At 38.9% G+C, this 21979-nt stretch overlaps 1 protein-coding gene and 2 long non-coding RNA genes across 12 annotated transcripts in view; 1 reads left to right on the forward strand and 2 right to left on the reverse strand.

Moving 5' to 3' along the window:
• Window positions 1-8652, reverse strand: part of LOC139036049 (uncharacterized) — a 193080-nt gene extending 184428 nt beyond the window's left edge. Inside the window, exon 1 of the long non-coding RNA XR_011488762.1 lies at window positions 8167-8652. This is a non-coding gene — a long non-coding RNA (uncharacterized lncRNA). The remainder of the gene's footprint in view (window positions 1-8166) is intronic.
• On the reverse strand, window positions 771-7920 carry LOC139036050 (uncharacterized). The gene is made up of 2 exons (XR_011488763.1): window positions 7523-7920; window positions 771-1087 (listed from the first exon to the last, which is right to left on the reverse strand). It is a non-coding gene; the product is annotated as an uncharacterized lncRNA (long non-coding RNA).
• The window catches only part of CABCOCO1 (ciliary associated calcium binding coiled-coil 1), a 184431-nt gene continuing 171066 nt past the window's right edge, over window positions 8615-21979 (forward strand). For 9 of the 10 annotated variants that reach the window (XR_011488758.1, XR_011488759.1, XR_011488761.1 and 6 more), the window contains exons 1-2: window positions 8615-8809; window positions 20805-20908. Coding sequence is in view for 6 of the 10 variants with exons in the window: in XM_070470704.1 (XP_070326805.1) it covers window positions 8729-8809; window positions 20805-20908 (185 nt within the window). In the remaining 4 variants the exon portion in view is untranslated. Of the gene's footprint in view, window positions 8810-9713; window positions 9942-20804; window positions 20909-21979 lie in introns of all 10 variants that reach the window. The other variant, XR_011488760.1, reaches the window with a different exon arrangement.

Here is a 21979-nt window from a genome sequence, read left to right on the forward strand (position 1 = left end):
GGAAACAGTTAGCCAGAATGCTATTTATGATGGTGATGATAAGCTTGCACAATTGTCATCTTTTTCCCAAGGTGAAGCCTGACCATCCTACTTGGAATTTCAACACACATAGACTCTCCCAACCCCACACTGCTGAGCTCCCCTCAAGCTGCTCTGTTTTTTCCCGTAGCACTTGCATGTGCTAAGTCGCTTCAGTCGTGTCCGACTCTTTGCAACCCTATCGACTGTAGCTCAACAGGCTCCCCTGTCCACGAGATTCTCCAGGCAAGAATACTGAAGTGGGTTGCCATGCACTCCTCCAGGGGATCCTCTCAACGCAGGGATCAAGCCCAGGTCTCCTGAATCTCCTGCAACTCCTGCAGGTTCTTTACCACTAGTCTCACCTGGGAAGCCCATGGCACTTATCACTCTCTAATACACTATTAACCATCAACCAGTAGGATATTATTTCCATTTAAAGAAACATCACATAAAATATTGAGCTCTTTTCATATCGTAAGCTCTCAGATTTTCATAGACAAAAAGCCTTCCAAAACACTAATTAGCGGGTTCTTATATCTTGAAATATAATCTAGGTATACTACCTCATTAGAATGGAATTTGGGGGCAGAGTTGTCTTTTTTTTTTCTGTTTAGTCTTCTTGATATATCCTGTAAATGAAACACTATGATGTAAAATTAATAATACATAAATACTGTGATATAAACTCAGTACATCTTATGTTACATAAGGGAATAAGAGAGAAAAGAAAACACACACAAAGGTGTTCATAACAAGGAGAAAATACTCATGATGATTATAATCTTTGTTTCTGTAAATGGTTGGTGGTGAAGATTTGTATGGTTGGTGGTGAAGATTTGTAGCTAATTTTTCACTATCTTTTATGTATTCTTTTTGCCTTCAGCAAGCACTTCAGCTGGTCATGGTTTTTCACCTGGTGGGGTGAACATTCCTGAAGGGCCTGGGCCATTAGTAGTCCTGCCTGGATTGGGTTTTGGTAGTTTTCTATTGATCTTAATCCCAGGTAATATTAACTTCCTCAGTGGCTCAGATGGTAGAGTCTGCTGCAGGTAGACTTGAAGATTCCCTGGAGAAGGAAATGGCAACACACTTTAGTATTCTTGCCTGGAGAATTCCATGGACAGAGCCTGGTGGGCCACATTCCATGGGGTTGCAAAGAGTGAGACACAACTGAGCAACTAACACTTTCACTTTCATAGTAATATTGATATTAACAGAGGCCTTAAGGAATTGCCTATATACCTGGCATACTCTTCTTTACCCTCACTATAGACTAGTAGCCCAATTTCCTCTTGGTAGTCAAGAGTCAATCACCTCAGCCAATACCGTAACTCCCTTCTTTGTCTGTTGATTCAGGCGTATGGGGGTTCAAAGTGGCTGGTTAGCAGCCTTAACATCCACTTTAGTGGGGTCATTGTTGTGTCTCCTCGTAGAAGTACTTGTCCCCCTGGAACTAAGTGCATGCATGTTCAGTCACTCAGTCGTGTCCATCTCTTTGCAACCCTAGGGTCTACAGCCTGCCAGGTTCTTCTGTCTGTGGGATTTTCCAGGCAAGAACACTGGAGTGGGTTGCCATGCTCTCCTCCAAGGGATCTTCCTGACCCAGGGATGGAACCTGTGTCTTCTGCATCTCCCGCATTAGCAGGCAGGCAAATTGTTTGCCACAGGACCACTTGGGAAGCCCCTCTGGAACAAGACCACTAGGCTGACAGAGCATAAGGACACGAAAACAAGAAAAAATATTTGGCTAGCGGGTCATTAGGGTATAATAGTTATGGCACTCCCATTTCCACTCCTTGATTCCTGGACCCATGTATCCTGACTGTGGGAGAAAGAGTACCATATATTGGATGCTGATTCAGAGCATGTACAACCATTTGGATAAACTTGATCCAGGCCTGCAATATAACTGAGTCTTCAAAAGGTCATTCCACTATTCCATCAAGCCAGCTACCAGGGGATGGGGGGTGGGGGTGGGGAGCAGATATAATAAGACCAGGGAGTTCCATGAGCTTGGGCCCAGACCTGCACTTATTTTCCTGGGTAGTAAGTTCCTTGATCAAGGGCAATGCTATGTAGAATACCATGACAGTGGATTCTCATGAATAAATGAGATAATGTATGTAATTTTCCTTCCCTCGAATCATAAACATGTATATACATCAGAAATGTTTAATAACAGTAATACTGTGTATTTGCCAAAGTGAACATTTCAGACAATGAAAGCTTTGGGAAATTATATTGTAATAGAATTTTCAGAGATGAAGTTTCCTTAGAGATTACCTAGTGGATTTGAAACTTTTTAAAGCTCAAAGTCTTTCCTTCTAACAAAATTCACAAGAAAGCTATTATGTAAAACAGGTAAAATTAGACTTGCTATGTTTAAAAGTGGAGTGGGGTGGGAGGCAGCACAGAGAAGGGGCCAAAGCTTGCTCAGCCAAGGCACTTTGCAGAATCCCCCAGGATAAATTTTCTCAAAAATACATTTGAAGAGCAATGGAGTCCCCTGCCATTAATTAAATGGCACCCAGTCACTTTTAGATAGTTTTAGAAGGAAAAAAAAAATCAGCGAAACTGTTTTGATCATACATATTTCACAAATTAAAATGTAGGGTAAATTTTGATTTTTACAAAAATTATTTATGGCTAACTCAAATCATGTGTTTAAAGAGCCTGCTTGCACTTCAAAAATTTGCATGAATTTTCCTGGGCGAAGGAAACAGGGTGCAGTTTTTTGTCAGCTGAAGCATTTTCACTTTAGGTGTGTATTGTTGCTTAAGTTTGTTAACTTGGTGTTTTGCATTAAGCTGTGTGTGTGTGTGTGTGTGTGTGTGTGTGTGTGTGTGTGTGTGTATTCAGTAGCTTGCTCAGTCATGTCCGACTCTTTGTGATCCCCTGGGACTGTAGCCCTCCAGGCTCCTCTGTCCATGGGATCCTCCTGGCAAGAATACTGGAGTGGGTTGCCACACCCTCCCTTCAGGGGATCTTCCCTACCCAGGGATCGAACCTGCATCTTTTTTATCTCCTGCATTGGCAGGTGGGTTCTTTAGCACTATCACTACCTGGGAAGCCTCAGTCCACAAGAATGGATTAAATAACTGTGGTGTTGGAGAAGACTCTTGAGAGTCCCTTGGACTGCAAGGAGATTCAACCAGTCCATCCTAAAGGAGATCAGTCCTGGATATTCACTGGAAGTACTGATGTTGAAGCTGAAACTCCAATACTTTGGCCACCTGATGCAAAGAGCTGACTCATTTGAAAAGACCCTGATTGAAGGCAGGAGGAGAAGGGGACAACAGAGGATGAGATGGTTGGATGGCATCACCGGCTCAATGGACATAAGTTTGGGTAAACTCCAGGAGTTGGTGATGGACAGGGAGGCCTGGCGTTCTGTGATTCATGGGGTCGCAAAGAGTCAGACATGACTGATCAACTGAACTGAACTGAGGCCCAAAGGGGAGCTGCAAGGGCTAGGGGACCCACTATAGCCATCAATGCCTTCGGTGTAGGAAGCCAGCTACTGTACACCTAACATGTAATTCTGAAGAAAGGAGACAGGGAGAATAAATGACCCTGGACCTCACTCTCCTATCATTAATCTATTGGTGTTCCCACTGGCCAAACCTAACCACAAATCTCAGGCTGAGGAACTTGATGAGTCTAGTTGATGGGTCAGCCTTCCAGGGCAACAAGTCCAAGCAGAGAAGGCAAGGAATGGATATTTGAGACAAATAGGATGTCCACACCCCAAGGAAGATAGAACCTGGGACAGCCCTTGAGAGGACGGCTTTAGGAGAGCACAGGCGATTAGAGACCAACTGTCGGACATGGAGTGGTTAAGGAGAGGTGATGAGTAAGACCCCATTTTTCTTTTAAAAGATCATCTGGAAGAAAAGGAACAAGCTACACAATTATCTTTTTTATTGAAATGTAGTTGATTTATAGTGTTGTGCGAATCTCTGCTGTAAGGCAAAGTGACTCAGTTACACACGCACGTGTGTGTGTGTTTAGTCACTCAGTTGTGTCTGGCTCTTTTTCTACCCCATACACTATAGCCTGCCAGGTTCCTCTGTCCATGGGATTTTCCAGGCAAGAATACTTGAGTGGCTTGCCCTTTCCTACTCCAGGGGATCTTCCCCACCCAGGGATAGAACCCGCATCTCTTGCATCTCCTGCATTGGCAGGCGGCTTCTTTACCACGAGTGCCACCTGGGAAGCCCAAACTTTCTTTTTAGTATTTTTTTCATTATGATTTATCCCAGAATATTGAATATAGTTCCCTGAGCTACACAGTAGGACCTTGTTGTTTATCCATTCTAAATGTAGTTTGCATCCACCTCAAACTCCTAGCTCATCCCTCTCACTCCACTTCTCTCCCTTGGCAACCACAAATCTGTTCTCATGTCTACGAGTCTGTTTCTGTACAAAACGATCTTAAAGAGGTCTCTGGGTTAGGAAAAGAGAATATTTTCTAATTGGAGAAAAAGAAATTTCATCTTAAGGACATAAGGATTCATTGTAAAGTGAATAACTGGATAATAAAGAATAACAGATATGCCCACAATGTGTTTTGAAGACAGGATGCAGTATTACAAGAACAAGGTCAAAATCATTTCAACTGATTGAAAATCATTACACTCCCCCCACCCACCAATAATTAGTTAGTCTCAGAATACATTCTACTATAGTAGGTTTACTATCTCATTTCCTATAAGCACTTTGTTAAGGTGAGACTTTAAAATGTTCTCACATATGACTTGAACAGATTAAGGCACTTGCTGAAATGGGAAGACCAGATTTGAGAAGTAGGTAAAGGTTAAGAAAACGAAATATATTTCAGAATTGATTAGCTACTGGCATACTTTCTTTGCTAAAAATTAAATATATAACAAAGAGTGAAGGCAATTATTTACAAAATAAAATGCTTTTTATAGTGTTTCTTTCTACATCTAACAATTTAGTGTATCTCAAGGCTAAAATACAGTGTGTTATCTAAATTCGATCTCCACAACTTTGTGGTCTCTTGGTACTATTTCAAGTATTTCAAGGACAAACTGGAATTTTTCCAGCCTGATCCTCTTAAGACTATCATTGGTGTCACTTAAAAGATTCAAGACCTCAGGAATGACAGTGTTGGAACTACTAATATGTCATTAATCTCATTAGTGACTTTATTTCATTTATTGTTGAAGAACTTCACTTATACTTAAAATGAATCAGTAACATAAATCATGAGGAGTGGAGTGGAAATAGCTCCTGACCCTAAGAAGACAGTGGAAATCTCACCATCAGTTTTCATTGTCTTATATTGCTACACTAGACCATCAATACTCATTAAAAAATTATCTAGCCCTTTCCTAAATGTTTATTTTTTTTTAAGTACGTATTTACTTATTTTATTTGACTCCACTGGGTCTTACTTGCAGCCTGAGTGATCTTTCAGTTGTGGTACTCAAACTCTTAGTTTCAGCATCTGGGATCTAGTTCCTTGACCAGGGATCAAACCCAGGCTCCCTGCTTTAAGAACAGGGAATCTTAGCCTCTGGATCAGAGGGAAGTCCTGGTGTTCTTTTAAACATTCAAGGTTCAATCAGGGCTTCCTGGTGGCTCACACAGTAAAGAATCTGCCCGCAATGCAGGAGACTAGGGTTCGATCCCTGGGTCAGGAAGATCCCCTGGAGAAGGGAATCGCTACCCACTCCAGTATTCTTGCCTGGAGAATCCCATGGACAGAGGAGCCTGGCGGGTTACAGTCCATGGGTTCGCACACAGTCAGACACGGCTGAGCGAGTAACACAAACAAGGCCTCAACTGATAAAATTATAAAAATATCCCTCTTCAAGAAAATTTGATTCCACTTGTAAAATCTGCTACTCATAGGTTTATCAGCGTGTAGACTGGAGTACTTTAATTAGAACAAAGGCCAATCCAATTGGGCAAATAATACTATCAAGCTACCCCATATTTCACTGTGATGTGCTTAAAGTCAGAAGTCGTTTAAAAAAATAATTGTAAACTACAAGACCCATATGTTTCCTTTTCTCTGTTAGCCCTAAAACAATAAACTAAGATAACAAATGGAATTTTGCAGGCTTTGGTTAGAAGCGTTTATCTTCAAAAGAGACTTGAGAAGGAAGATTTAACTGACCTTTCCATGTAAGAAAGCATATCAACTACTGAGATTTGTCTTTCGTGTTGGCACCTCCCCACAAAAGAAGCGAGAAGTTAAAATCAGCTCCAACTTGTGAAAATTAAAAGTAACCTTCAAGTAATTAGCCTCCAACTAATAAAAATAAATGAAAAAAAAAAAAAAGCAACCTTCAGGCTAATGGATTTTCAACACCACTCACCAGGCCAAAAAAAAAAAAAAAAGTGCCCCATAAAATTAAATTACCTTCTTCAAACTGACTTCTCTAATAAATTACATTAAATACAGTAAAATTGAAACTACTACAAAACAATCCCTGCCCCCCGCCACCCCAGCCAGAGGTAACCCTCCTGTCATTGGTAGAATTTAGTCCATCTTTAATGGAGTCCTCCACTAGTTCTGGGGTCCAAAACCAAAAAGAGATGAAGAAAATGTAAAAACTGTAAAAGACATGACAGAACAATTAATGGCCAGGAAAATAAATCAGAACTCTGAGAAAATTAGAACAACAGTTTAAAGAAATAAATGTTTTAGCCATTTACTAAAGGTTAAATTGAAAGAATGCAAATGGTTTTTCCTTTGCAGAAGGTTACCCATTGTTTTCAATTTCTGTGAAGGAGGGATCAAAAGAAAATAATCAATTAATTAGCATTGTAATGAGTTTGTCAGGTGGTAGCTCTTAAGTATTAACTCTGGCAATCACTAAAAATTGTATTTTTCACTAACTGATGGAGTCTAAATAGGGTTTTAAAATAGAGTTGGAAATTATAAACACATTGTTGACTGAATATTCTGTACTAAGAACTAAATTAGTTTCTTTAGGTGTAAAATACTAAGGAGAGGAGGAATCTACAATCCACTTAAAAGACTGACCAAACATATACAAATGTAGAGACAATTCATGAACCCCAAGTTGACAGTACAAATTGTGCGGCTAATCTTAACAGTAAGACAAGGAAAGGCACAATTATCATGAAGTTATATAAAGGTAAATTGTTCAGTTTGGTCTGAAAGGCAGGGATCAAATATAAGAAGAGGTCCATGATGGAAGTATTATTTTGGCAACAGTTGTACAGGATGAACTAAAGAGAAAAGTACAAACTAACACTAATCCTAATAATACAGAAATACAGTTGCTAGATACTGTCCTAAATATTTCCATATATTAACATTCTAAATCCTCACAATAATGCAAGAAGGCCAACACTGTCATTATCTCATTTGACAGAGGAGGAAAGTGAAGCATTTAAATGTCTGATATTTGCAGTAAGTTTCCTGCATAGCAACCCCCATGAAAGTTAATAAAACACTTTTCATTATCGAAGCAGATACTATTGTTCAGAGAACACTCACGTGGAAAGTAAAAGTCGCTCATACATGTCAGACTCTTTGTGACGGCATGGACCGTATAGTCCATGAAATTCTCCAGGCCAGAACACTGGAGTGGGTAGCCGTTCTTTCTCAATGGGATCTTCCCAACCCAGGAATCGAATCCAGGTCTCCCACACTGCAGGCAGATTCTTTACCAGCTAAGCCACCAGGTAACCCCAAGAATACTGGTGTGGGTAGCCTGTCCCTTCTCCAGCGATCTTCCGGACCCAGGAAGTGAACAGGGGTCTCCAGCATTGCAGGTGGATTCTTTACCAGCTGAGCTACCAGTGAAGCCATACAAATACTAAAAATGTTGTTTTTCAACGTTTTTATTATGGAAAAAAAATCACACTATAAAGTAGAAATAATAGTATAATGACCATGCCCCTCCCCCCATCTCGATTCCTCTACTGTACCTCCACTCATTATCCATCTACCCTTCCTTATTTCGGAGTAAACCGTGGACATTTTATCACTTCACAATCACTAAATCTTTCAGCATGTTATCTCCAAAAGATAAAGGCTGTTTTTCCTTCTAAACATAACAATAATATCCTAATATTTTAAAATTACAATTTTTCATGTAAAATATTAATTTCAATAATATAGCTCACTTTAATACTTACTGGGGGCTTCCCTGGTGGTTCAGTCGATAAAAATCCGTCTGCAATGCAGGAGATGTGGGTTCGATCCCTGGGTCGGGAGGATCCCCTGGAGAAAGGAATGGCAACCCACTCCAGTGTTCTTGCCTGGGCAAAATGGACAGGCTTGTCATGTATTAGTATTACACACCCACGATTGGTGGCAGTAGTTTAGTCGCTAAGTCGTGTCTGACTCTTGTGACCCCGTGGACTCTATCCCGACTGAGCCACCAGGGAAGCCCCACACTAGTTCGTTTCAACTGCTTTTTTTCTTTGCCTTTTTTCACTCTTACTAGAAGGAAAGTCTATCTCGATTTAGTTACTCAAAGCCCTGCCGTAGGCTTTCCCGGCACAGCGCCCCGCAGCGGTAGGGACTGCTCTTCGGCTCCTACAAGCGTGGTCCTGACCATTTCCTAGGTGGGCATGGGGCTCGGGACCGGAAGCAGCTAGGCGTGGGCTCATTTCCCCGGCCCAGCGACCCCGCCCCCGCCCCCGCCCCCGCCCCGGTTGCCTAGGCGACGAGGGGCCGCAGGGCTGAGGCGGGATCATGGCGACGTTTGTGCGGACGACACCCGGGGGAACGACTCCCGCGGGAATGACTCCGGCGGGAACCACACCCGAGTCGGAGGTACGCCGTCTCTGCCCGGTACCCGCGACCCCCGAGCGCCCAACCTCTCCCACCGGCTGAGGCTGTTCCCTCGGAGGCGCCCCATGCCCGAGTTGGGTGCTTGGCCCGGAGTGGGTGCGACGCCCGGGCGGCGCGGGCTCTCAGGGAGTGAAGGGGGATTCCCAAGCCTCCGTCCCGCGCTCCCCTTGCCCTGTCGACCGACGCCCCTCCGTGCCCCCGAGTGTAAACTAAAAATCCCTCCATTGGACGGTTCTTTGCCCAAAAGGCCTCACCAATACGCGCTTTTCCCAGGATACTCTACTTAAAAGGGAATTCTGAAAATTTTAAATAAGCGCGTCTTCTTTGTAAATGACTACTAATTCGCTTCAGATATCACAGTTCTGTTGCTCAAAAGATGTCATGGAATAATTACTCTTCATTGATAGTGGATTGATGAATATTTGAAGGCCAGTGTTTCCCGTATTTTACTATTTCTCTAAATATGTAAATAGCTGAGAGAGGGGACAAAGGAGGAACGCCTAGAAAATCAACCTTCCCGTTATGACTGAGTTGCTCATTAGCACCTTGTCTTTAGGAAAAGTATTTAACATTCTTAGGCCTCCAGTGGTTTCCTGTGCAAAGTATCTTCTCAGGCCCCTCCCAGCACTAATTCTCAATAATAAATGGGTTCTAAGTAACTTGGATTACTCAGAAGCTTTGTATCCTGAGATTTTAATTAAAAGTATTTGTCAGATACTACTAAGAAATGTTTAAATCTTCACATACTGAGTCAGTCATCTTCTAAGAAGTTTTTTCTTTAGCTTTTTTAAGACTCTGGAGGTGAATAATAATGCTAAAATTAACATTGCTGGGTTAAACTCACTTATTAGTCTAAATAGCATTTATTTATTTATTTTTTGTACAGAAGATGTGTATGAGCTGCAGTTTTGTGAATGAGGATCCACAGGACCAGTAATACAGTCCCTTGCCCAGAGATATGCAAGTCATTCCCAACCGGTTCTTCCCAATACTGTATGCAGACCACTAAAGCTGCTGACTCTCCTATGAACCTTTTGAAATTAGCATACATTAAAAATACATTTTAATGTGATAAACTGGTTACTAAGCCAGTTACTCCCTTGTGATCTGTAATGTAAGTAGTACAGTTTCAAAAGTGGCATAGGAAATTTCCCAGTTAAATCATGGTATATAAATATATACAAAAACTTTCTTGTGAGAATACACCCAATACTTATCCATGTATCAATAATAGAAATATCCTTTATAAGTAACTGATAATTTGGAGTTAATGAACCTGCACTTCAAAAAAAAAAAAAGAAATACCCCATAATTTTTTTTTAAGATGCAAAAAAAAAAAAAAATACCATGTTCCAGGGTGAGGGGGAATCACTTTTTATAAAGGATAAGTGAAACTAATGAACCAGTTACAGACCTTAGGTCTGCCATCTTAGCACTGTCATTGAGCTCTTTTGTTAAACTTCTTGGAGGAGCAGCATGTATTCATCATGACAGTCAATTCGGGATATGCTTAGTCTTTTAGTTAGTAACAAACTGAAAAAGTAAAGTTTTAATTTGGACTCACTTAACTGTTCATTTGCTAAGATTAACAGTCTGCATCTTGGAGACTTCATTCTAAAACCAGAGTTCCTGTAAGTTCATGGAGAAGACAGTTGGTCCTTAGTGTTGTGTCATTCATTAGATTAAGTCCTGCCTGCCACCCATTTGTTCCCACTGTGGGTTTCAGGGGTTAGGTGGAAAAGATAGCAAAAATCTCTCTTGGTGTCTCTATTCATGAGACTACTTCTTTTCAGTTAGGTATTGAAAGGTTCTTGTAAGATTCTTTCCAGAGTTGATCCCTGGAAACCTATTCGCTTATAGTATTATTTCTCAATAATTTGTAGCCAAATTGACTTAGCCAGTGGACCATCAGTCACCTGAGCCAAACAGTAGTGAAATATTTCTTTTTTTGCCAAGTTTGTTGGAAATAAAGCATACACTTTCCATAGTCTGAGGTTTCCCACTTGTCAGTACCTAAAATTAAAACAACCAGTTGTCCCAATCATATAATAGGCACTCAATAAAATTTGATAACTAATTGGAATTATAGAGGTTTTGAGGTATGCCAGTAAATGTGTAATAGTTATCACAGATCGAACTCTATAAGAACCTTGAACAAGCTTATGGCTCCAGAAAAATATTTTTATGTAACATTACATAAACTTTCTTGCCAACTTTCTGCATTTAATAGTACAATTTCTTTAGTAACATGGGAATAAATGCCTCTTGCATAAGGCTAAAGTTTTGGAAGACCAACATTTAAATGCAGAAAACCAGAGAAATGATGACAATCTGAAAATAAATATTTGCTACCTAAAGATCTGTGAGTGAAAGGAGTTTATAAATGCATATAAGTTAATTTGTACGTGAATGTGTAAATTCAGTTCATAAACTGACTTTCTTAATATCTTCAAAAATACTGTTTAGAACATGTAATCATTTAAGTATTAATAGTATAATTAAAAGGGACTAAACTTCAGCTCACATCAGAGACATAAAGGAAAAAGTAAATGATTGTTTCCCAGTTGGCCTTCCTAGGTGGCTCAGTGGTAAAGAATCTGCCTGTAATGTGCGAGACATGGGTTCGGTCCCTGGGTCAGGAAGATCTCCTTGAGGAGGACATGGCCACCCACTCCAGTATCCTTGTGTGGAAAATCCCACGGAGAGAGGAGCCTGGCAGGTTGCAGTCAGTGGGGTCTCACAGAGTCGAACATGACAGAAGTGACTTGGCACACATGCATGGGCTTTGAAAACAGCCCCATCCCCTCACTGGAAGGTTAGAGAGAAACACTTAGGGCTCAACTTGAGCACCAAGATGATCAGGTTCCTACAACTGGAATATCATTCAAGAGGGATTTATTGAAGCCATTCACACCATTATACTATATAGATAGTATAGGACAATGGACGGGATGCCAAAAAGTTGCTCAAAATATTGTTGAGAAAACAGTACTCAGTCAGTTCAGTTCAGTTGCTCAGTCATGTCCGACTCTTTGTGACCCCATGGACTGCAGCACACCAGTCCTCCCTGTCTATCGCCAACTCCCAGAGTTTACTCAAACTCATGTCCACTGAGTCGGTGATGCCATCCAACCATCTTACCCTCTGTCATCCCCTTCTCCTCCTGCCTTCAATCTTTGCCAGCATCAGGGTCTTTTCAAATGAGTCAGTTCTTCGCAAAAGGTGGCCAAAAAGTATTGGGTTTTCAGATTCAGCATCAGTCCTTCCAGTGAAGTGAATATGCAGTATCATTATCTATCAAACACTTGGAACCTCTGGAAATACTGATAATGGGTGTGGAGGTATTCACAGATGTTTGGTCTTCTAGTAAGTCTTTCATCTTACTATTAAGTCTTTCAATTTCCTATCTTATTCCTATCTATTTCCTGCTTCTCCCTACTCCGTCCTCACTTTCAGGTTGCACAAATCATCTTCAATCTTTTTCTGATATTTAAAGTTTTATTTTACTAAAGTTAGGTATCTAACACAGCTAAAATTAATTTTTGATAGATGTATATTTGAAATGGGGATCTAATTTTGTTCTAGTGTGAACCATCATGCCAGTTTCACTCACTATAAATTAGCTATTTTTAATTCATATTTTACTGAGTTTTGCTGCTGAATTCTTAAAAATGCCTGTTTATTATTCACTTATATAGTTATAATTTTATCTTTTAATTTGACTTAAAAAGTACATGAGACTTGTTAACCATAATTTATCCTTGCATTTATGAAATTAACCTTATCTTGTCATAATGATAGCTTATTATTTTAGTACAATGCTGGATTCAATGTTTGAAGATGTCACTTTTTAAAAATATTTTTATTTTTATTTTATTTTTTCATTTATTTTTATTAGTTGGAGGCTAATTACTTCACAACATTGCAGTGGGTTTTGTCATACATTGGCATGAATTAGCCATGGAGTTACCATGTATTCCCCATCCTGATCCCCCCTCCCATTAAAAATATATTAAAAATTTTACATATTTATTTTGGTTATGCTGGGTCTTCATTGCTGTGTGCAGTCTTTCTCTAGTTGTGGTGAGTGGAGACTACTTTTCTGTAATAGTTGCTGTCCACGGGCTTCTCATTGTGGTGCATTTTCTTGCTGCGGAGCACAGGTTATAGGGCTTGCCAGCTTCAGAAGTTATGACGCACGGCATGCATTAGTGATCAAACCCATTTCTGCTGCATTGGCAGGCAGATTCTTAGCCACTGGACTACCAGGGGGACCCTAAGATATTTTTAAGTAGAATTTTTGCCTCTGAGTTCATTAATGATTTTGAGTTGAGTCACCTTTCTGTGCTAGTTCAGGTTTTTTTATATAGACAATGCTGGTTTCTAAAAATGAATATCTACAATCTGTAATCATTAGACTAACAGAATTTATGTGTTCTTGGTTGTTTAGTAGAACCTCAAGTGTAAAACTGTCTGGACATGTGACCTTTTAAAAAGTAGACTTCCAGTTTAGTTCATGTTTCTCAGGTCCATTTTCTCCTTTACCCTTGGTCAAATTTATAACATATTCCTAGAAAATCACCCATTACCTTGTAATTTTCAAATGTATTCATTTAATGTGGCATATATTTATTTATTCTTTAATCACCTTTGCCCAAAATTTGCCTATTTTGTTCATATTTTAAGGAACTAGCTCTTACTTTTACTTATCCTTCTTTCATCTACTTTTTTTTTCTTTTTCTTAAATTGGCTCTTTATGGTGTCCAGCACTATAGTGATGAGAGTGAGGCACCCTTCTTGGGTACAAAATTTAAGGGATGCTAAAACATCTGTAGGCAAGAGAAAAAATTTAATGCAATATTTAAAAAATTAAATGCAAAAATCCATAATAGATTTAAATTCTAAATAAAGACAGCATCATTATTACTGATTTTTCCTTTTTGCTTCGGCTCCAACATGGCTCAACACAGAGCTGCTTCTTAGTTCATTTATTTTCAATCTTGAAGAAAGCCTTTCAGAGTGTGGAAATGGTAGACCATTCTATGTTCTCTAAGGCTATGAAACCCCTCTTAGGCATCTTTGGTGAACTGTGCTATATATTTCTTTAGTGAACATTTTTAAAGCATCTTTTAAGACATATCAGTGATGGATATGTCTTAAGATGCCCCCAGAAGATTAAATTCCAGAAGAAAGACGTTATGTTCAAATGTGAAAAGTTTAGGTGACATTAGAGAAAAAATTCACAAAAAAGATTATGTGACAAATAATAGCAGCTTACAATTTTAATGCTTTTGGAATAACAGCTAAAATCCACCAGGTGGTGGAATAAAATGAGTTACAGTGCAGTTTAGCTCACATATTTTCCTAGTCAGATATAATTTTACGGAGAAAGTGATAATTACATATTTATATTTTTATTAGCCTATTCACGAATTTTCCATTGTATCTTTAATTTTTACAAATGAGAATGTATGTATTGAAAGATTAAAGATATTTAACCACCTTACATTCTTTCTAGTGCATGGCAGTGTATAAACAAGCAGAAGAAAAGCTCTCATTTAAAATAGGTCCAGGAATTCAATTTAAAACAAAAGAAAACAAAAAACCAGAGGCAAACCCTCCTACAAAATGATTATCTTAATCTATCAAGTTTTAGTAGAACGAGGCACTGGTATTAGACTCCTTAGCTAGAATTATTATTGTACAAAAGATTAAGATTATACTCTTTTTTACAGTTCTTGTGTGACCTATTTTCTCCTGTTAAGAAAATTTTCAAATCTGAGACAATTTATCTGAATGTCTATGTATCTTTCATGTATATCTTTATAATTAATAATGATAACAATTGTGTTTGTATTAAAACATCAAAGTGATGTTTGAACATGAATCCAATTTTAGGTTCATATGCCTTGCTGTTAAGTCACAGAGTTCATCAATATTAAAGGCATCGTGAGATCTCCAAATCTTCGTCTGGCTTTTTATCATGTTCCATCATCTAACAATATCACCACAGGATGAAGATGAATTCAGACACAGGTTGATTAACAGCCTGTGTTGACCTAACTAGGAACTGCAGAATTCTCAAAAGAAATAAAAACTTGAATGATTGTCCCTGAGGAATTTACAACCTAATGGAATTAATAGTACAGTAATAATTATAATTTACTGCTAATAATAAAAAATGCATGTAGCCAACAAATATTTAAACAAGTATATACAATATATTATGGATTAAAATACTATCCTATCTAAAAACTGCTTACATTTAATTCAGTTTACAAGCATCTGAGTGCCTACTAGGTGCAGAGTATTACACTAGGTACTAAAATATTTTTTCTTCTTGAATTTATAATCAAATGGATGACCTAGTTTAGGTTAATTTGCTGACTCTATACTAAATAAAGATAGTTAATAAAACAGCATATTTTACTTTTCAATTAGATTTTTAAAAATAAAAATATAATAACCTAACATTAAATTATAAACATTAAACTGATTATTATTTCCAGTGAATGTTAGCTTTGCAGTTTTCTATTCTTGAAAAAAAATAAAGAAAATTTGGGATCTAATCTTATTAGCTATAGCAAAAAGTTTCTGCTGTGCTTATTTATAGGAGTTCATTGACATGGATAAATAACTGTTGAATTAAAAACATTTGCCCCACTCTTGCCCAAATCTCACAATACTTTTTATTTATTTATTTAAAAATTTTTAAAGTTTAGTTGGGCTTCCCTGGTGGCTCAGATGGTAAAGAACCCACCTGTGATACAGGAGACCTGGGTTCGACCCCTGGGTTGGGAAAATCCCCTGGAGGAGGGCATGGGAACTCACTCCAGTATTCTTGCCTGGAGAATCCCCATGGACAGAGAAGCCTGGCGGGCTACAGTCCACAGGGTTGCGAAGAGTCGGACACAACTGAGCAACTAAGTACAGCACAGCACAGCACATAGTTGGTTTACAATATGTTGATTTCTTTTGTACAGAGATGTGACTCATTATACACACATGTATTATTTTTAACATTCTTTTCTATTACGTTTGTCACAGGATATTGAATATAGTCCCTGTGCTATACAGTAGGATCTTGTTTTTTATCCATTCTATATATAATAGTTTGCCTCTGCTAATCCCAAACTCCCAATCCTTCCCTCCCAACCCCCCTCCTGTTTGTAACCACAAGTCTGTTCTCTGTATCTGTGAGACATTTTGTTTCATAGATATATTGATTGGGTCATATTTTGGATTCCACATGTAAGTGATGTCATATGATATTTGTCTTTCTCTTTCTGACTTTCTTCACTTAGTATGATAATCTCTAAGTCTATCCATGTTGCTACAAATGGAATAATTTCATTTTTTTTATGCCTGAGTAATGGACGATTCTACATATGGACATCACCAGATGGTCAATACCAAAATCAGATTGATTATAATTTTTGCAGCTAAAGATGGAGAAGCTCTGATACAGTCCACAAACACAAGACCGGGAGCTGACTCTGGCTCATATCATGAACTCATTACAAAATTCAGACTTAAATTGAAGAAAGTAGGGAAAACCACTAGACCATTCAGGTATGAACTAGATAAACTCCCTTAAGATTATACACTGAAAGTGACAGATTCAAAGGATTAGATCTGATAGACAGTGCCTGAAGAACTATGGATGGAGGTTCTTAACATTGTACAGCAGGCTGTGAATAAGACCATCCCGAAGAAAAAGAAATGCAAAAAGGCAAAATGGTTGTCTGAGAAGACCTTACAAATAGCTGAGAAGAGAAGTGAAAGGCAAAGGAGGAAAGATATATCCATCTGAATGCAAAGTTCCAAAATAGCAAGGAGAGATAAGAAAGCCTTCCTCAGTGATCAGTGCAAAGAAATAGAGGAAAACAATAGAATGGGAAAGACTAGAGATCTCTTTAAGAAAATTAGAGATACCAAGGGAACATTTCATGCAAAGATGGGCACAATAAAGGACAGAAACAGCATGGACCTAACAGAAGAAGAAGATGTTAAGAAGAGGTGGCATGAATACACAGAAGAACTATACAAAAAAGATCTTCATGACCCAGACAACCACAATGCTGTGATCACTCACATAGAGACAGACATCCTGGAATGCAGAGTCAAGTGGGCCTTAGGAAGCATCACTATGAACAAAGCTAGTGATGGAATTCTAGTTGAGCTATTTCAAATCCTAAAAGATGATGCTGTGAAAGTGCTGCATTCAGTATGCCAGCAAATTTGGAAAGCTCAGCAGTAGCCACAGGACTGGAAAAGGTCAGTTTTCATTCCAATCACAAAGAAAGACAAAACTAAAGAATGTTCAAACTACTGCACAGTTGCATTCATCTCACATACTAGCAAGGTAATGCTCAAAATTCTCCATGCTAGGCTTCAACAGTCCCTAAATTGAGAACTTCCAGATGTACAAGCTGGATTTAGAAAAGGCAGAGGAACCAGAGATCAAATTGCCAACATCTGTTGGATCATAGAAAAAACAAAAGAATTCCAGAAAAACATCTGCTTCATTGACAATGCCAAAGCCTTTGACTGTGTGGATCATGACCAAACTGGAAAATTCTTCAAGAGATGGGAATACCAGACCACCATGCATGCCTCCTGAGAAACCTGTATGCAGGTCAAGAAGCAACAGTTAAAATAGAATGTATAACAGTGGACTGATTCCAGATTGGGAAAGGAGTACGTCAAGGCTGTATATTGTCACCCTGCTTATTTAACTTCTATACAGAGTACATCATGCAAAATGCCAGAATGTATGAAGCACAAGCTGGCATCAAGATTGCCAAGATAAATATCAATAACCTCAAATGTGCAGATGACACCACCCTTATGGCAGAAAGCAGAGAAGAACTAAAGAGCCTCTTGATGAAAGTGAATGAGGAGAGTGAAAAAGCTGGCTTAAAACTCAACATTCAAAAATCTAAGATCATGGCATCCAGTTCCATCACTTCCTGGCAAATAGATGGGTAAACAGTGGAAACAGTGAGACACTTTATTTTGGGGGGCTCCAAATTCACTATAGATGTTGACTGTGCCCATGAAATTAAAAGACACTTGCTCCTTGAAAGAAAAGCTATGACCAAACTAGACAACATATTAAAAAGCAGAGACTTTACTTTGCCAACAAAGGTCCGTCTAGTCAAAGCTATGGTTTTTCCAGTAGTTGGTGTATGGATGTGAGATGGACCATAAAGAAAGCTGAGTGCTGAAGAATGGATGCTTTGAACTGTGGTGTTGGAGAAGACTCTTGAGAGTCCCTTGGACTGCAAGGAGATGAAACCAGTCAATACTCAAAGAAATCAGTCCTGAATATTCATTGGAAGGACTGATGCTAAAGCTGAAGCTCTAATACCTTGGCTACCTGATGCAGAGAACTGACTCACTGGAAAAGACCCTGATGCTGGGAAAGATTGAGGGCAGGAGAAAGGAACAGCAGAGGATGAGATGGTTGGATGGCATCACCGATTCAATGGACAGGAGTTTGAGCAAGCCTCAGGAGTTGGTGATGGACAGGGAAGCCTGGCTGACGTGCTATAGTCCATGGGGTTGCAAAGAGTTGGACACAACTGAACTGAACTGAATGGAGTATACGAGTTTGCTCCTTTGGTTAGGAAGTCTCCCTGGAGAAAGGAATGGCTACTCACTTCAGTATTCTTGCCTGAAAAATTCCATGGACAGAGGAGCCCAGTGTGCTACAGTTCATGCGGTTATAAGGAGTTGGATACAACTGAGCATACACTCATGGCAACTCTTATTTTTAATTTTTTGAGTAACCTCCCTACTACTTACATAATGGTTATACCAATTTACATTCCCACCAACCATGTTTGAGTTATCTTTTCTCCACATCCTCTCCAGCATTTGTTATTTGTAGATTATTTAATGATGGCCATTCTGACTGGTATAAATCTCATAATCTTTGATTTTCACGAAGCTCCTGGTGTCTTACCACTTTCTCAGTCTCCTTTTCCATCCCCCATTCACAGTTCTCTTTATGCTCTGGCTTTGGGCAGTTTCATTCATTCTCATACTTGCAGTGACTCCTAAACCAACACCTGTAAACTTGACCTTTGTGACTCTAGCATTTCTAATTATTCTCTAAACATTTCTGATATTCATGTTCCACCTAAACTTCAACCACTGAAACCAAACTCATCATCTTGCCTTCTTAAAACTAGCATCATCTTCTAAATCTCTTATTTCTCTTGGTGTAATAAGATTGTTGGTCAGTCATGTCCAACTCTCTGTGACTCCATGGACTGTGTCCATGGAATTCTCTTGCCAAGAATATTGGAGTGGGTTGCCATTCTCTTCTTCAGGGGATCTTCCCACCCAGGGATCAAACCCTCATCTCCCACGTTGCAGGCAGTTTCTTTACCATCTGAGCCATCAGGGAAGCCCAATAAGAGTGTCATGTATGTTTTTCTGGATTGTACTCTGTACAGAAGGACTCAGCTGAGGATTGAGCAGAAGGTGAAACTGTTCTGTTCACAAGCGGTGCACTTGGGTGTAGGGCTGTGTCAGCCTTAACATCTTTTAATACTTCCTCTACCCAGAGAGGACTCGTTTGTCTGCTTCATGCATGGGGGCATGTTTGCTGTTGGAGGCCCTGAGTCTTCTCACCTTTTTCTTCTAGTCACCTGTTTGAGAAACTCAGACTCTCCATTCATTCTTCCCTCTTTTTAGTCCCCCATATATATGTTGCATTGATCCTTATCCATTTTCATGCACACTGCTGCATTCCTGAACTGTTCTAATAATTTTTTCATTTAACTCTTCCATTTTATCCTTGCTCTGCTCCTGTCTTTTCTTCACCCTGTTACAGATTACCCTTCATTGAAGCATAGTTTTATTTTGTCATTTCATTGCTCAAAAACTTCACAGTCCATTTCTGCCTGTATTATTAAGAACAAACTCTTCAACCTGTCACTCTTCCAACAGCCATGGTCTAAAATATGTGTGGTGACTTGTGTAATATCTTGTGTCTTGTAATCGCTTAGTAAATGTTTATTAAACTATTTAAGATCTCCTGTGATATTTTCCCAATGCCCACCTTCCACTTAGGTTCAACTTGTACCCTGTGTGTACCCTTGGCACCACTGTGAATTACTGATATTCACAGAACTGGTAACCAACTGTCCTACATTTATCACTTTGGTGTTGCTGATTCATTCACCTGGGGCACTATCCACGTTCATTCTCCAAAAATCTATTCCTCTCTTTAGACTTTCCTTGTTCTGTTCCTGTCCTTATCCCTTCCTTCCTTCCTTTAGACTGAATGACAGCTATTTTTTTTTTTTAATTTAATCTATTTACTTATTTTTGGCTGCACTGAGTCTCTGTTGCTTTCCACCGGCTTTCTCTAGTTATTGCAAATTCAGGCCACTTCTAGTTGTGGTGCACGGGCTTCTCATTGTGGTGGCTTCTCTTGTTGTGGAGCACAGGCTCTAGAGTGTGCAGGCTTCAGCAGCCATGGCATATGGGCTTAGTTGCTCTGCAGCTTATGGAATCTTGGACCAGGAATCGAACTTGTGTCCCCTACATTGGCAGGCAGATTCCTATCCACGGTGCCATCAGGGAAGTCCTGAATGACACCTTTGTTATGGCTCACTTAAAATTTTATTTTCTTGTTTTAAAGTCACCTTTGGTTTGTTTCTTCCACGAGATGTTGAGCTTCTTGAGGGTAACAAGTCTTTGTTGTCTTTGCCTCCTCTTGTACCCCAGGTTCAAAGAGGAATATACAGATATTCAAAAATGTTTGTTAATTGAAAACCATCACCCAGTTTTAAAAATGCACGGAAGATAGATTGACTAACCATTCAGCTTTATAGAAGAGATACCACTACTTAAAAATTTTTTCCTGATAGCAGTAGACAAAAGTAAGAACAGATTTTGGTATTATTAGGATTAATATGTGAAATGTGATTGAAATAACTTATCCCACATTTTTTTGTAGAAAGATGCTGAATTCCAGGAGCATGAAAAGATTCTGTCTCCAGATTTTCTTTCAGTTGCCCAGATCATTGAAATACTAGCAGAGGATGTAGATGGAGTTCAACAGTAAGTACTTTGATATCACAACCAGATATGGAACAGTTCTAGTTCTGCATCTATAAATGGCATAATATGTTATTACACATTTTAAACCTTTTTTCAAAATATTTGTTATTATATTGTGCACAGATATATATATATATCCAGACTCTGGAACACAAAAATTCTCAAACTGACTTTTTGCACTGCTCAGCAGTCTTCTTTATGGAAGAAGTGGATTTCAAACCAACTTGTTATCTTAACACAGAATAGGGGTTTATTGTTAAAAGCAACCATTAACATATGACATCTTCTTTTCTCTTTCATTTGTAAAACTGACAGTATGCATAAGAACCTCTATGTCTTCTGTCTCATCCTGACAACAGTAAGATGTATTTTCTGTAATACTAATAGTCAATACATGTATGATTTTGGTAATCCTGAATATTAGCCATCCACCTGTGATTTTTATTGGATATGAAGCTATACTAAGTACTCTAATCTCATACATTTTGTTTAAATATGGCAATATAACTGAATCTATAGGCATCAGTTCTAGTACAGGTACTTCTTATATTTAAAGCCATTGATTTCTACAGTAGATCATTTTCTTAGAACTCTTAGATATACTCAGATATATTCACCACACAAATGCCTAAACAGTGTTTGTAGTAGCATTCATTTTAAAAATTATCTCACTCTAATAATGGAAGCCTGATTAGTTGTAATATATGGAGAATGGGAATGATGTGATGATGTTCTGGACTGTAAGGGTAAGATTTCTGTCAGCCAGTCATCTGGATGCAAGCAGAGTGTTGTAAACCATAATGGCAAATATAAAATGACTGTCAGTGGTTATCATTTGCAGATCATAATATCAAATATTACAGAATAGAGGTGATTTATAGTTGAGAAGGAAATATGACAAATTTACTGGGTGGAGGAGAAATTTGAGAAGGGAAAGCATATTAAGAGCAGGCAAATGACACTGACAGGCCTTTTCCTGAGATGCTTTTCACCTCCACTGCCTTCAAATCCTTCTAGAAATCTTGGTGATCTGTGATTTGGCCATACAAGCTTACTATCTGCATCTTTAGA

The sequence above is a fragment of the Odocoileus virginianus genome, chromosome 7 (genome assembly GCF_023699985.2).
Source record: "Odocoileus virginianus isolate 20LAN1187 ecotype Illinois chromosome 7, Ovbor_1.2, whole genome shotgun sequence".
NCBI lineage: Eukaryota > Metazoa > Chordata > Mammalia > Artiodactyla > Cervidae > Odocoileus > Odocoileus virginianus.